This window comes from Apodemus sylvaticus, chromosome 10 (genome assembly GCF_947179515.1).
Source record: "Apodemus sylvaticus chromosome 10, mApoSyl1.1, whole genome shotgun sequence".
Lineage (NCBI taxonomy): Eukaryota > Metazoa > Chordata > Mammalia > Rodentia > Muridae > Apodemus > Apodemus sylvaticus.
This window is the reverse complement of record NC_067481.1, coordinates 19,215,131-19,227,740: the sequence shown is the minus strand read 5'-3', so window position 1 is coordinate 19,227,740 and position 12,610 is coordinate 19,215,131. Positions and strand designations below refer to the sequence as shown.

Sequence of the window (12,610 nt, the reverse complement as noted above, 5' to 3'; positions counted from 1 at the left end):
TAGACCATCATTCTGGTATGTGTGAGTGTGTGTGTGTGTGTGTGTCAGTGTGAGTGTGTATGTGTGAGTGTGTCAGTGTGTGTGAGTGTGTGTGTGAGTGTGTCAGTGTGTGTGTATGAGTGTGTGTATGTATGAGTGTGTGTGTATGTGTGTGAGTGTGTGTGTGTGTATGTGTAAGTGTGAGTGTGTGTGTGTGTGTGTGTGTGTGTAGATTGACCCTCTCTTGCCTGCCTGAGACATGGCCATATCTTTACCCTTAACATCCTGGAACCCTTGACTTGCTCATCACTTTGACTGGAGAAACTTTATTGACACATTATACCAGTGACCACCCATGATGGTGCGTGGTGGTTCAGGAGATGTTTGGTATCTTCACTAAGCCCGTGCCTTGGTTTTTCCTTCCTTCCTTCCTTCCTTCCTTCCTTCCTTCCTTCCTTCCTTCCTTCCTTCCTTCCTTCCTTCCTTCCTTCTTTCCTTCCTTCCTTCCTTCTTTCCTTCCTTCCTTCCTTCTTTCCTTTCTCTCTGTCTCTGTCTCTGTCTCTGTCTCTGTCTCTCTCTCTCTCTCTCTCTCTGCTAGGGATCAAACCCAGAGCCTCACATACACTAGACAAGCCCCTACCACCAGGACATACCTTCAGGTTCCTCCTATTTCTTTCATACCCACAGCTCCTGTCAAGGAGGACATGCACTTTGGCTCCAAGTTAAGAGATCTTTCCGTATTAGAACAGCGATTCTCACGTTGTGGGTTGTGACCCATTGGGGAGTCACATATCAGATATTTACATTATGACTCATAACAATGGCAAAATTACAGATATGCAGTAGTAATGAAATAATTTTATGGTTGGGAGTCACAACAACAGGAGGAATTGTATTAATGGGTTGCAACGTTAGGAAGGTTGGGCACCACTGTGTTAAAATGAATTAATGAGTGAGTGATCAAATTTGACTTATTAATGGTTAGAAATTCTGCCCTAGCCAGGCATAATGCATTGACCTTTAATCCCGGACTCAGGAGGCAGAGGCAGGCAGATCTCAGTGAGATTGTGGCCAGCCTGGTTTGCATAGGGAGTTCCAGGCGAAACCAGAGCTATATCCAGTGAGACTCTGTCAAGAGAGAGAGAGAGAGACAGAGACAGAGACAGAGAAAGAGAGAGAGGAGGAAGGGAGGGAGAGGGAGAGGGAGACAAAGATGGAGAGAGAGAGGGAGGGAGAGAGAGAGAGATCCTGCTGTCATGGTGCCATGGTCTTCATGACATGAGTCAGAGGTAGAGCCCTCTCTTCTGACACACTAAAAGCAGAGAGAGCGTTCTCGGCAGGGCAGTCCTGTCCTCAGGGACACACGTGGAGGTAAGACCCCAGCGTCAGGGATCTGTTCCATGGTCGCCATTGAACTTACACACAGCAAGTGGTCTCTGCCGATCTCCCGTGCTCACTGTGGTGAATGCCACACCCCGTCACTGGAGGCCACTTCAGAAGTGTCAGAGCACAGGAGGAAGCCTGCGCGGGCAGCATGGCACGGCAGGCATCTGTCCTTCACCCTAGCAGAGATTCTCCATGAAGGGCACTGTTGCCAACCCTGCCCACAGAAGGAAAGAAAACTGAAGACGAGAGGAGAAAGGCAAGGGCACCAACCACCTCAGGAAACAGAAGAATGGGGCGAGAATAAACACCACCAGAAACATGCAACTGCACACAGGCGTCCTCTCTGCAAAGGACAGTGGGAGGAAGAGGTCCCGTGCTGAGGCTCAGAACGTCCCTGGAGCAATGCGATTCCTTCTTGCTTGCTGCCCAGACCATTTCTTCTAGGTGATACTATCACATTATTATAACTGCAGGCATAAGTACATTTGCAAGAAGTGTTGTCAACCACCCTGCTTAGTAGACGGCTCAGTACATCTTCCTACACTGAGAGTCGGGACATCAGGGGGATAGCCAGACTTCTTTCTTTCCACTGGGGATAAGCTAAGGCTGGGAAACAGTAAACCTGGAACACACACACACAGGCCAGCTGGCTCCATGCACACCTGTAATCCCAGAACTTGGGATGCAGAGGCAGGCTGATTTCTGTGAGTTCGAGACCAACCTGGGCTATATAGTGAATTATAGGGCAGCCAGGACTACATAGAACCTGTCTGGAAAAAAATTACATTTTTGTAATTTTCTATGATGTATAATTTCAAACATTGTATATATATATATATATATATATATATATATATATATGTGTGTGTGTGTGTGTGTGTGTGTGTGTGTGTGTGTAATTTTAGTGATTATCTATAATTTATAGCATTTACAATGGAATGGTGTGACCATGATGTAAATAGTCGTTATACTGTATTGTTTAAGAAAGAAAGACAAACTGCAAACTGCGGATGGTATATGCATGCCTTTAATTTCAGCACTGGGGAGGTGGAGGCAGGTGGATCCCTTTGTGTTCAAGGCCAACTTGGTCTACGCAGTGAGTTCCAGGACAACCAGGGTGATAGAGGAACACCATGTCTCAAAGTTTTTTAAAAAAATAAATAAATAAATAAAGGAAGGGAGGGAGGGAGAAAAGAAAGAAAGGCAAGAGAAAGTCCTTGCATTCAGCATAGACTTTTTTATTTCTTTGTTTTTCAAGACAGGGTTTCTCTGTATAGCCCTGGCTGTCCTTGAACTCACTCTGTAGACCAGGCTGGCCTCAAACTCAGAAATCCACCTGCCTCTGCCTCCCAAGTGCTGGGATTAAAGGCGTGCACCTCTGTTGCAGGGCCCCAGCATAGACGTTTTAACAATGTTTCCTTAATCAAAATCTGCTGAACAGTGAGTCAGAGAAGGTTAAGCCCATGATTGTCTCTTATGGACTACAGTCAGTTGAGAAGCTTAATTAATTAACTAAAAAATGCTTAATGGCAGCTGGCATTTCTATGTAAGGGTAAACTAATTTCTATATAAGGGTAAATGTGTTAGATATAGTAACTTATTTATTTATTTTTTTTGAGACAGGGTTTCTCTGTGCATCTCTGGCTGTTCTGGAACTCACTCTGTAGACCAGGCTGGTCTCAAACCTAGAGATCTGCCTGCCTTTGCCTCCCGAGTGCTGGGATTAAAGAGGTGTGCCACCACTGCCCAGTTAATATTAACTCATTAACCCTCACATTTTTACACACAAGAAATAAAGGCTCAGGCTGGCCTGTTTGTTGGCCTAGACTCATGGAACCTAGAGCCGTGGGACTGGTGGAACATGTGTTTACCGCTACAGTAAAGAGAAGAAAGTGCTAAATAAGACGATGACACAGGAGGACATTGATCCACTGTCCCAGGGACGTTGTATAGAGCGATCTAGAGATGCTGGTGTGTTTTGACCTGGATTTTGTAGTGATTTTTCTGGTCCTTCTTTTATTTGCTTTATCCACGAGGACAAGCACTTTGCCACAGAAGTTCTTAAAACACAACAGAGGGTGAGACTCTCAATCTGGGCTACTGATGACCGACCTACCCATGTCCGCAGACATCCCTGTAATCCCAAACGACTCCAATAGGGGTCGCTAACTCCAACGGGACGGAGCCTGGATTCCACAGAGAGACACTGGCTGGCACAGTAACTCCAGCAATGGGTCCTTCTGTGATCTCAATTTCCCCATTCATTAAATAAGTTAATATTCTCATTTCATCACCCTTAGAAAAGATGGGAGAGAAATTTAAGTACTAATGCAATCGCTTCCTAACGTGACCCTTACGTGTTCGAAACCCCATTACTTCCCGTGTAATCACCTCCAGTATCACTCACTGTTCTAGATGCCATGCACAACCCAGAAATCATTTCTACCTTTGCATAAAGAACTTTAAATAACCATACAGCTGGAACTCTGACAGTCTCTGCAGGCTCTGGCTCGTCCTTGTGGGACGGAGAAGCAACCACTCTTGCCCTGGTAGGGAAAATGATCATGAAGCAGCAACATCACTACCTCCTCTCTGGGTGGAAGTCTCTCACTCATACTTGCTTGGTGCGTGGGGAAACTGAGGCACAGAGAAGCAAACTGACTTCCCCAAGGACCTAGATCCAGCAATTTCCCAGCAAGCTAATTCCAAAACACGCAATAGAAAGGGACAGCGTGAGAAGAAAAGTATTCAGAGTGGACTGGGAGGGACAGGGAGTGGGTGGGACCACCTTTTTGCTCTCTTAGTCCTTCAAGGAACCGAGAGCGCCCGTTGCCTAGGGCAAGGGTGGTCAGCCTTCTGCAGGAGCGCCCCCTGCTGGTCAGCGGGGGCCCGTGGCTGATAGCGTAGATGCAGATTCAGAAACACACTTAAGGGCAGAGGTGGAGGGGTGGATTTAATGCCTTCATTTTGCACAGGACAAAGACAAAGCATTAGGGGAAGTGACACACTCAAGGGAAAGCTGGTACATTTGGGATTTTTCCCCCAGAATGCTTGTCTCACACTGTAAAGCACCTCTCCCTATTCCCCTCTCCAATCTCATAGTCTTTTCTGCTAACAGAGTCCTTTCCTGTAATCCGTTTAGCTTCACCAAGACCCCCTTTAAAATGCTGTCTTCAACAGGAGCCATGGGGTGAGAGGGTAAAGGCATGAAGGCTCTTACCTAACAAAGAAGGTGTCACTTAGGAGAGGGAGCAGACCAGAGGAGCAGTCCGCACTCTGCCAGGCTGGCCTGCTCCCTCCCCTACGTGATGGCTTCCCCCTCTTTGTTAGATGTGAGTCTTCCTGCCATAATCGTGCTAACCGGCTGGCAGCATTCGGGCGGGGGTCATGGTATCGGGGCAGGACCACAAGAAAGGAAGATATCAGCAGAAAGGGCTGCAGGGACTAATCGGGCTTCACTGTTGCTGATGTCCCTGCGAACGTGACTTTCAGGTTTCAGAGTCCAGCTCTCCAATTTGAGCCGGACTTTCAACCTGAGCTCTTTCTAGACAGTCTCCTGCCTCCGCTGCCCTTTGCTCCTATTACCTGACTCTATGAAACTGAAGCCTGTGTGTGGCTTATCAGAGCTGTCCTGTCATCCTGTTCATGCCACAGCCATTCGGTTTGGGGGATCAGTGCATCCCAGTCCATATGACTAAGAGGAGAAGGGACCTCACACGTGTCGTTTGGACCTGTCAGATGCTGTTGGGCAGCTGAACGGTGGTTTTGGAAGGGTCACCTGTTCACACCCGCTGCAGGGGACAGTAGTCACGGGGACAGGATTAAGTGCTGTGAAGCATGCCCACAGACATGTTTATCTAACCAAATAAACACCTGATCTGCCTTGTAATAAGTAATATTTGAAATCCATGAAAATCTATTTGAAATTCTTTAGAAAAGGAAATCACCTTTACAAACTGGTATGGGTGGTAAATAATCCTCCCTTTCCCAGGCCTCTCTGCCAAATTGTCTGTGTCAGATACAAAGCCCTGAGTTCAATCCCTAGCACCATCTGTGTACCAGGCATGGTAGCATATGCCTGTAACCCCAGCATTGTGGAGACAGAGGCAGAAGCGTCATAGATTCAAGGCTAATTTCAGCTGTATAGTAAGTCTGCGGTCTGGACAACATAGCCTATCTATAAATAAATAATGGCTGGGGAGATGGGCCAATCAGTAAAGTGCATTCTATACAAGTATTAGACCTTTAGCACCCACATAAAAAGTTGGGTGCAGCAGTGTGTCCATATAATCCCAGAACTGCTGGGGTGTTGAGACATGAGGGTCCTCGCGGTTTTCTAACTATGGATCAGTGAGTGCGCAGTTCTGAGAGAGCATGCCTCACAAAATAAGGGGAAGAACAGCCAAGGAAGAACCCCAGTGTTAGCCTGTAGCCTTTACACACATTTGCACATCCACGTGAGCATGTATGCATTTCATCCTCCTGATATAGAATTACAGGTATGTACCACCAAGCCAGACTTCTTCAGGTTTGTTTGTTTTAACATTTATTTTCAATGGCGTGTGTGTGTGTGTGTGTGTGTGTGTGTGTGTGTGTGGTGTGGTGTGTGCATGTGAGTGCATTGCCTTTGGGGGCCAGTAGAGGGCATCAGATCCCCCAGAGTTGGAGTTACAAGTCCTTGGCTGTAGATGCTAGAAATTGAATGAACCCTGCAAGAGTGGTCTATGCTCTTCATCCCGGAGCCTTCTCTCCCGCCCTCCTTATGCTGTATTTTTTAATGTAGTTCCTGTGGTCTCTCCATCTGCTCCCTGGCTCCTAGCTCCTCTCCCGTATCTTACTTTCAATCTGCGGGCTAGCCTGAATCTTTACTAGATGACCTGTGAGAAAACAGACAGGGCTCAGTGAATACCGCAACTGTGTTCCTATTGTCTTTGTAATGGGTTTGGTGGGGTTCTGTTTCTTTGTTTGGTTGGTTGGTTGGTTTGTTTGTTGGTGTGTTGTGTTTTTAAAAAAAGATTTATTTCTATTGTATGTATAGGAGTATTTGCCTGTGTGTATGTGTGTGTACCATCTGCATGCCTGGTGACCACAGAAGCCAGAAGAGGCCATTGGATCCCTTGGAACTGGAGTTACAATAGTTGTGGATGCTGGATCATCTTTGAGAGCAGAAAGTGCTCTTAATTGATGAGCTGTCTCTCCAGCTGCACGCCTCCACCCCTTCTCTTTTCTTTGTTTATTTTTAACCTATGTTTTAGATTTCCTTATTTTATTTTATTTTATTTTATTTTATTTTATTTTATTTTATTTTATTTTATTTTATTTTAGTGTGTGAGCGTTCTGCCTGCGTGTACTTAGGTGTACACACCCCCTGTGTGTCTGATGCCTGGAGAAGCCAGAAGAGGGTTCAAATCCCTTGGAACTGTTGTTAGTAATGGTTGTGAACCACCATGAGGATGCTGGGAACTTAATCTGTGTCCTCTGCAAGAGCAACAAGTACGCTTAAGCACCGAGCCATCTCTCTAGCCCTGTTTTTGAGACAGGGTCCATATAGCCCAGGCTGACTTCTAACTTATTACGTAACCAAAGATAGCCTTGCATTTCTGATCCTTCTGCCTCCACCCTCAAGGGTGCTGTGATTACAATCATATGCCACTGTGCCTGGATTGTGAGGTGTGCTAGAGATTGGCTTCACGTGTGGTGAGACTCTACCAAGTGAGCTATCCCCTCCGCCTCCTCTCATGACTTCCAAAGCATCGGGAAGGACTCAGAAAGTGAGATCATCTTTTTCTATCTTTGCCGCAGCACAGGGAGTTGGAGCTATGACTTGGTGTTGCTGGATACACACGCACGCTCTTGGATGGAGGCAGCTGTGCTATATTCAGGCGGACGGGGTTGGCAGGACCCTGCCGTCCACACGGCCCCTTGGAGTGCTTCACAAGCAGGTCCCCTCTCGGCACTCTCTCCAAATGACAGATGACGGCCACTGCAAACTGCACATAGTGTACTCAGGCTCTTCTCTGTAGGGAGTCTTCTCTGATGCTCAGTGCACAGAGACGTGTCTACTCTAACGGCCACACACCAGCTCTGTCCAAGGTCAACAGACCAGCAGCTGTCCCTCCCCACATGCCCAGAAGAAGACATCAACACCTTCCTGGAAAGCCAGGTTTGGCCCCTTGGAATGACTCCACACTCCCAGCTTTGAAGGTCTAAATCTACACCTCAGCTCCTAAACGTGCTAGGACTATGGCTTTGACCAGCCCTCCAGCCTCCCTGGGGTTTGTGCCCATCATTTGTGAAGCACAGTAGCATGGATTATTGGGGACCAAAATATATGGAGAGATCGGAGCCTGCGCCTCACCGAGCCTCTCATCTCATCCCTCCAAGATATTTACCCCACGACGGCTCCATACTCCATCTGAGGGATGTTAGCATCTGGCGCTCAGGTATCGTAGCAGGATCGAGTCTATGTCAGGGGGGACAATGTGGGAAATGGAAGTACTGTGACACACTGGTAGGTGTCCTTTATGCTAAGACTTCCTGAAAACAGAGGGTTCTTTCAATTACCTTGCCACAAGTGTGTGTGTGTGTGTGTGTGTGTGTGTGAGAGAGAGAGAGAGAGAGAGAGAGAGAGAGAGAGAGAGATGGTTCTTTCACAAACTCTATTCCTCACGTACAGAAAGATCTCTTCACCCACACATCCAGTTCTTAAATCATTTCAGCAGTCAACAAGCAGCCCACCTGGGTGTCAGGGTAAAGGCCACCAGCACATCGCCCTGTGGTTCTGGACAAACTGGCCTCCAGCCTGGCTCACAGGAGGAGGCCAGCCACTGTCCCCCAAAGGCTCCTGCACGCCAGCACTTTGGCTATGTCCGGTGTCAGACCCGGCACTCTTCATCTCTTTGTCCTCCTGCTTTCTGAGCGGGTGATGGTTTTAATCATTGATGTCGGTTATGTGACAGGATTGAACTCTGCCCTCCTCTTATCGGGGCAATAAAACACAAAGCTATACAAAGCGCACGTACCAGATGCGTGTTTGTCCTTTGCCCTCCAAACCTACCATAAAATACAAAGAACAGCTGGTCCTACTGGGGACATGACAAAGCAACACAGGTCCCGAAACTCTCTTTCGTGACTGAAATCCAAACACAAGGAACAGTGCAAAGGACAACTTCCCTGCCTTCCCTGGACTCCCAGAGGAAACTCCGGGAGCCTTTCCCTGTGCACCCACCTGAGTCTTTCCCTAGGGCAGGGAAGGAAGGCCCTCAGGACCCAGGGGCAGGTGTTTATTACTTGCCCAGTGTCTCTTGTTGCTATTTCTGTACTCTCCAGCAGGTGTCACTCTCATCCTTACCATCCACCCAGACCTCAGGTCCCAGGTCTTTCAGGGTACAATTCCCAGGCCTATGGTGGCCTAGAGCTGGGACCTTATGGCCACTTCACTATCTGCCAGGATCACTTCAGGGAAGGGCTATGGTTCAGAGAAGGTGATTCAAGCTCGCCGTCTCAGAGATGGGACGGGAGCAGAGCGGAGAAGGAAATTGGCATCAGTGACCTAGACACACTAGGGGTCATCCTAGGTGGGTCTCTCCATCTGTATTAGGAAACACTCGCTGCCCCCACTCATGTGACTCCCAGCCCAGAGCTTTTGGGTCAGGGTCACACTGGGTTAGTACATCACTAAACTGATGTCAATTTGAAAGTGGCTGAAGTCAGGGAGGCTTCCTAGAGGAGGAGACTTTCATCTCAAAAAATAAAGCCATGATCCCAGCCCCACTTAAGACCCAGAAGAACAGGGATTGGGGTGTGTGGCTCTACTACAGCTTTTGCCTAGCAGAGATGAGGCTATGGGTTTAATTCCCAGAACATGAGAGGAGGGGAGGGAGGGACGGAGGGAGGGAGGGTGGGTGAGCGCGCAATGTCTGATTTTATTCTGTACTTCTCCCCGACTCTTTCCCCCCGTGGAGTAATGCCTGGGAATAGCCAGAGAAAGTGGGCAGTGGGAGAGGTTGTGCACGGGGGGGGGGGGGGGGGGGGGGGGTTGGGGGGTTGGTGAGGAGCCCACAATGAGATCTGGTCTCAGCAGCCTTGACCCCAGGGGACTTCTGCTCTCACAGGAACCTGGAAGGGCTCAGCCCAGCTTCCATGTGTTGCCTCAGGCCTGCTGATGGTCCCCTGAGGCCCACAAGCCACAGCATCTGTCCCAGCTCTCTCAGGTAACGTGTCTCTGTATCTCCCACGAACAGGCCAGGGTCTGGATCCTTGACCCTTGACCCTTATTTCCCCCACAGTTCTCATCTGTGTACCCTCCTGACTGTGAGGCGAACCCCATCTGGCCACAGACCTGACCACCAGTAGCTACAGGTACAGTCTCCAAGTGTCATCACACAGGCCCGAGTGGCTTGTTTTCTCTCTGAATGGGCAGGCCAGCTCCAGGACTCAGCTCCTGGGCTGTCTCTTCTGAGTTCTCTGGAGTTCAGACCCCACCCTCGTCCAAACCCCAATCTTTCACCCAGAACCAACAGAAATGTCCTTCCATGGAGAAACCATGACACATCCCTGGTCCTGACACCCTGTCAACACTGCTGGCTTCCTGGCGCCCTGGCTGGCATGTGTCCCCTCAGAAGTGGCTGGGGCATTTAAGTGGCGGGGACCACCGCCTTCTGAATCTTTTTTTTTTTTCAGTTACTCTGCAGGCCAGCCCCGTTCATCTGTAACCTTCAGGAGGGGGAGGGCTAGGGGCACAAGAGGCTCTTGGGGCTGTGGCGGGGAGGCAGGGGCTCCCCTAACTGCAGAGGCTAGCTTTACACACCCAGCAACACATGTCCCCCTTTATGGCCCGGTTTTCTCTCGGTGCTTAAAGGCTACTGAGAAAAGAGCAGGGCTGATTCTGGCTGCCTGGCTGTCTCCTGGCAACAGGCCTAGCAGGAGGTCTTTCTTTCTCACCCCCCCACCTCCCTTCTTTTCTCCACCCACCCCCTCCTTTTCCTTTCCCCCCTGTGTCTTGTGTTGTGTATCATTAAAACTTCCCTCCCAGCCACTTGGCTGCCAGCAAGCAGGCCCTTCTGGGGCCAGTTCCCTCCAGACAGATAGGCAGATAGATCGGCAGGCCCCAGGGGTGCAGGATCCGAGGGGTCACGCCCCCAGAGTGGCAGCTTTGTGCGAGGGAATGAGGGTTAAGCTTCAGTTGGCAACCTTCAGCACATCCGTGGGGGCAGCCACCACTGTGTGCTCACAAGCACGTGTGCAGGCCGCACCTCCGCTCCCTCCCCTCCCCTCCCTCCAGGGACGACCCTGGCATTTTCTGTGACTGCTCGGAGCATGTCAAGAGGGCCACAGACACTGCCTAGCCCTGTGAGTAGTACCTCCCGGGGCTAGATACTACCCTCACCTGCAACAAGTGTCCGTGGAAGGTCGAGGTAGCCACGTCCGTCCAGGGACACACAGCTAAGCTCCTGTTGAGTGCCCGGGGTCTGTCCTGCAAGGCAAGGACATCAAGGATAATGACCATTAGTAATGGTGGAGAAATAAAACATCCAGTTGTTAGCTGTCACGACCGAATTGATTCTTTAATTAAGTAAATGAATTAAACTCTTAATTAGGCCACGCCAATCTATAGCAATGGTCATAGTCAAAGACGGTGAGTACCGTGCCGTGCCTGTGAACCTGCAACCCAACAACAGAAAACTCTGCTGGGGACCCCTTGGCTCCCCACCCCATCCTCCCAGCCCTCACATTCCGATTGAGGACTACAGGTAGAGACTAACAGCTTTTCTGGACCCTGACCTGTCTACCTTTAAAACAGTATCTGATGTAGGTATCTGAACTTGACCCAGCTCTCTTCCCCTCCTTCCTCCTTCCACTCCTGAAGAAAACCTCTCACAGACCAGAGAAGTGCTCACCCACATCATTGCCAGGCTCCTTTGGACGGCTGAGAGGCAGCCAAGTCTCCTGCCTTACTGGGAATATCTGGGTTGCAGAGGCCTCACTGCTGACCCATACTGTCACCCTACGTACTCGTAAGACTGGATTGTTGTCCCGAAATACGTCCAATACTTTGAGGGGTGGGGAGGCGCGGCAGGGGAGGCTTGTGACCATAGAGATTCAAGATGCTGTTGTAGAGGAGGAACTCAATGCCACCTTTGGCTGTAAGGGAGAGCCTCAAGTAGGTTTAGGCAGTTAATGTCTCAGCGATGGCTCGAGAGACTCAGTTTCTCCCACCCTGGTCTAAAGTCTCTACTTCGGTCTCAGTCAGTTGTTCTTACAGCATTCAACCAAGATATAACAATGTCCCAAAGTGAGGAAACTGGACAGCGACGTCCCAAAGCAGGAAACAGCTCACCCTGACTAGTTTTAAAAGCTCTCCTAAATTTCTAGAAATCTCAAGTCTTCCAGTGGACCTCCCTTCGTGTCTCCTTTGAGTCAGTGTAGCCCAAGCCTTTCTTTGCACATTGACTCAGATTAGTCAACATTTATCTCTGAGCCAGTTAGGGGAGAACAAACGTGGGCATACGCATACACATACATACATATGTTGTCTTAGTCAGGGTTTCTATTCCTGCACAAACATCATGACCAAGAGGCAAGTTGGGGAGGAAAGGGTTTATTCAGCTTACACTTCCACATTGCTGTTCATCACCAAAGGAAATCAGGACCAGAACCCACACAGGGCAAGAACCAGGAGGCAGGAGCTGATGCAGAGGCCATGGAGGGGGCCTGCTTACTGGATTACATCTTCCGGTTTGCTTAGCTTGCTTTCTTATAGAACCCAGGACGATCAACCCAGGGATGGGCACCACCTACAAGGGGCCCTCCCCGCTTGATCACTAATTGAGAAAATGCCTTACAGCTGGATCTCATGGAGCCATTTCCTCAAGACTGTGATAACTCGAGCTTGTGTCAAGTTGACACACACAACCAGCCAGTCCATTTATTTATATAGACTGGTGGTGTGCCACCATGAGTAACTCCAGTGGCAGGGGTCCTGACCCTCCAGTGGCGGGCATCCAGCATGTAGATGGACGCATGCATACACGCAAAACACTCATTCACGCAAAATAAAATAAATCCGAAAATAGTTAATAATAATAAAAAGTAACTCCAAGGAACCTTTCTTTTTGGGGGAGGGGGTTGGATTTGGTTTTTTCGAGACAGGGTTTCTCTGTGTAGCCCTGGTTGTCCTGGAACTCACTCTGTAGACCAGGCTGGCCTTGAACTCAGAAATCTGCCTGCCTCTGCCTCCCAAGTG

The 12,610-nt window shown here is 49.2% G+C and overlaps 1 protein-coding gene across 1 annotated transcript in view; it reads right to left on the bottom strand.

The window, feature by feature from the left end:
- Wnt9b (Wnt family member 9B) overlaps positions 1 to 12,610 on the bottom strand; it is a 38,334-nt gene that overhangs the window by 22,309 nt on the left and 3,415 nt on the right. The window contains exons 4-5 of the mRNA XM_052194604.1: positions 11,380 to 11,508; positions 10,754 to 10,840 (exon numbers count right to left, since the gene is read on the bottom strand). Coding sequence (XP_052050564.1) covers positions 10,754 to 10,840; positions 11,380 to 11,508 — 216 coding nt within the window. The remainder of the gene's footprint in view (positions 1 to 10,753; positions 10,841 to 11,379; positions 11,509 to 12,610) is intronic.